General features: G+C 33.5%; 1 protein-coding gene across 1 annotated transcript in view; it reads left to right on the forward strand.

Moving 5' to 3' along the window:
- Positions 1-2,516, forward strand: part of LOC107003114 (COP9 signalosome complex subunit 2-like) — a 10,977-nt gene extending 8,461 nt beyond the window's left edge. Inside the window, exons 7-8 of the mRNA XM_015201375.2 lie at positions 2,041-2,153; positions 2,242-2,516. Coding sequence (XP_015056861.1) covers positions 2,041-2,153; positions 2,242-2,332 — 204 coding nt within the window. The 3' untranslated portion in view covers positions 2,333-2,516. The remainder of the gene's footprint in view (positions 1-2,040; positions 2,154-2,241) is intronic.
- The last annotated feature ends 366 nt before the right edge of the window (positions 2,517-2,882 follow it).

The following is a 2,882-nucleotide window of genomic DNA, read 5'->3' on the forward strand; positions in this document are numbered from 1 at the left end:
AAGATATTGGAAAGAAAGAAAGAAGAAAGAGACATAAAGATATATGTACAAATTAGGTCATAGTCATTGTCGGCCATTTGGCCAAAGTTTATTTTGTTTTCTTGTAAAAAGTCGTAAAGTTAATAGTGTCAGTATGTCTTTATCGTAAATAGTAAGAGTCAAGTAACTGTGTAAATAGTAAGAGTCAAGTTACTATGTAAATAGTAAAGGCCAATTGTCTTTTAATAAAGATGAAAGGTCATTATGTATGTCTATATAAGGGGCATTTGCCTTCATAAATAAGACACACCTCTTCCACTACTCTCTTCTCTCTCTTTACACTCTTCCACCCCACATTGGTTCTTCCCCTAATATTGCTCTTAGCTTCTCAATCTTAAGACAGTGATTTGGGGTGGGTGTGTGTGGAAGGACTGAACAAGGTGTTAGTTTATCAATTAACTCTTTTTCTAAAACCGTGAGAAACTCCTTTTTTATAACCAAGATTTTGCAAGGGCTAGTTATGCATCATTCGAAGCTCTGTGGATAATGGGCCCTTCCCTCTACCCTGGACTTAAATACCAGATTTTTGTTTCCAGAAGGCAAAATGGTCCGATGGACCCTTATACTTGTATCAGATTGTAAAGTGAACCCTTTTATTTTTGACTTTGTCAAGTGAACACTTAAACTTAATGAAACACAATATTTTAAACCCTTTTTTCATTTGAAGAGGGTGCGTGTGATACAACCAAATACACGTGGAATCCACGTCATTTTTTAATGACAAGTCAGAAATAAATATTAAAAAATTAATAAATTTTTTTTTTTGTAAAAAGCAAAATTTTCTTCTCAAAGTATCTCCTTTCCCATCTCTTTCAATAAACCCTAGCCGCCCCCAAATTCCAAACCCACCTCTCACTCCCATCTTTTTCCACCTGCCTTAATTAAGTACAAAAGATACACCTGCTGCCATGACCGTAACTTGAGATCTGGGTGTTCTCATTTGGCAAATTTAAAAACAATATGAATTTTGTTTCACAAAACACTTTGAAATTCAAGAATCCTTAGAAAATTGTTGAGAATACATAAATCCCCAAATACCAAAAAATCTAGATTGAAGCAACAATGGAGATTTTAACAGTGACGGTGCAATTTTCTTCCTAATCTCCAGCAAAAAGCTGAAATCGAGTCAATGGACCATCATTAGAATGATTCGTTGGGCTACTGCAATCAATACATTCTTGTCATATTCATGTAACAATCCGGGCAACGAGTTCAACAATGAGTTGTTTGACTCAATTGTCTTGATTTGGAGTTGAGTTATCAAAATCCTCAATTCAACTCATATAATTTTGTTATTTGAGCTTTCAATTTACAGAGAAAAATCTAAACCTTCAAATTGAAAACTCAAATTACGTAACCCATTTTAAATTTGAAGACAAATAAAGCAGCCCAAAGAATCATTGAAACAAAAAAGTTCTTCTTCTTTTCAATCTGTATGTTTGTTGTGGGATGTTTGAAGGATGAGTTAAATTACAAAAAGAATAAATGGTGAAAAATATGACCTGATTTTTTCTCCAGGAAAAGAGAAGAAGGGGGTATATTTGTTTTTCCTATTTTTAATTTTTTTTCTGATTATATGTGTTTTTAATGAAAAAACATTGATTTCACGCTCTTGACTCGCGTGTGCCTCACGCGTTTTTCCAGCTAAGCAATTTTACTGCCACATAAGTTTGGTCAATGGTCACAGGTGTTTAAAATATTGTGTTTCCTTGAGTTTAAGGGTTCACATGACAAATTCATAAGTAGAAGGGTCTACTTTACAATCCGATACAAGTATAAGCGCCTATCAGACCATTCTGCCTTTCCAGAACGTGTGGTTAACCCATAGATCATGTGCTCTCTATCAATAAACTGTTTTATAGATGGCATAACGGTTCATATCACTTCATAATTGGAACAGTGCATACCATATAACATTTGAATTTGGAACATCCAGACATATTCTCCATGGTTCTCATAAGTAATAGACTTCCTAATTGGTTTCTATTACTTAACATGCAGGAGCTTAATGTGCCAGAAAAAGACGTCGAGGAGTTGTTGGTCTCACTCATCTTGGACAACCGTATCAATGGGCACATTGATCAAGTGAACCGGTTGCTAGAATGTGGAGATAGGTGAAACCCTGAACTCGACATTGTGATAATTTCGCTGTTTTTGGCTGACATCACTTCTAATTTATTTTTCCTACTTTTATTCATGCAGATCCAAAGGAATGAAGAAATACGCTGCCATCGACAAATGGAACACACAACTTAGATCTTTGTACCGAACTGTTGGCAACAGAGTATGTTGATATTACCTGGGCATGAAAAAATCTGAGTGTGATTATATTATGGACTCATTTTTAGCTCCTCTGTTCAACATGTAGATTTTTGTACAAAATTCGATATTTCTCCTCCCTGTTTAAGTAGCAATAGCTTCTATGTGGCTTGTGTTACTCTTTGTTTTCATACATACTGTGACAGAAACAACACTGAGATAACTGTCTATTTTTTTTTTTTAGTTATTTTTTAGACTAAAAATAAAATTCATAAAAATAAACTCATTTTTTTTATTAAATTCTATTAATTTAATAGGATAGTGACTTAAAATTTTGTCTTTTTAGAGGTAAATCGGGAAACATGCAAGAAATTGTATTATTTTTTATTGAACTAATTACATTTATTATCTTGAATATTTTAGTAGTTTTAATGAAATTGTCTTAATAAATAACTATAACATGTAAAAAGTTAAAATTAAGTTTGAACCCATATGAAATTACATTACCCGCAATCTGTCCCGTCTCACATTAATTTTAAAAAATAACACTTCAACCAGTCCCACATCCAAACCCCCCACGTAGC

This window comes from Solanum pennellii, chromosome 11 (assembly GCF_001406875.1).
Source record: "Solanum pennellii chromosome 11, SPENNV200".
Taxonomy (NCBI): domain Eukaryota; kingdom Viridiplantae; phylum Streptophyta; class Magnoliopsida; order Solanales; family Solanaceae; genus Solanum; species Solanum pennellii.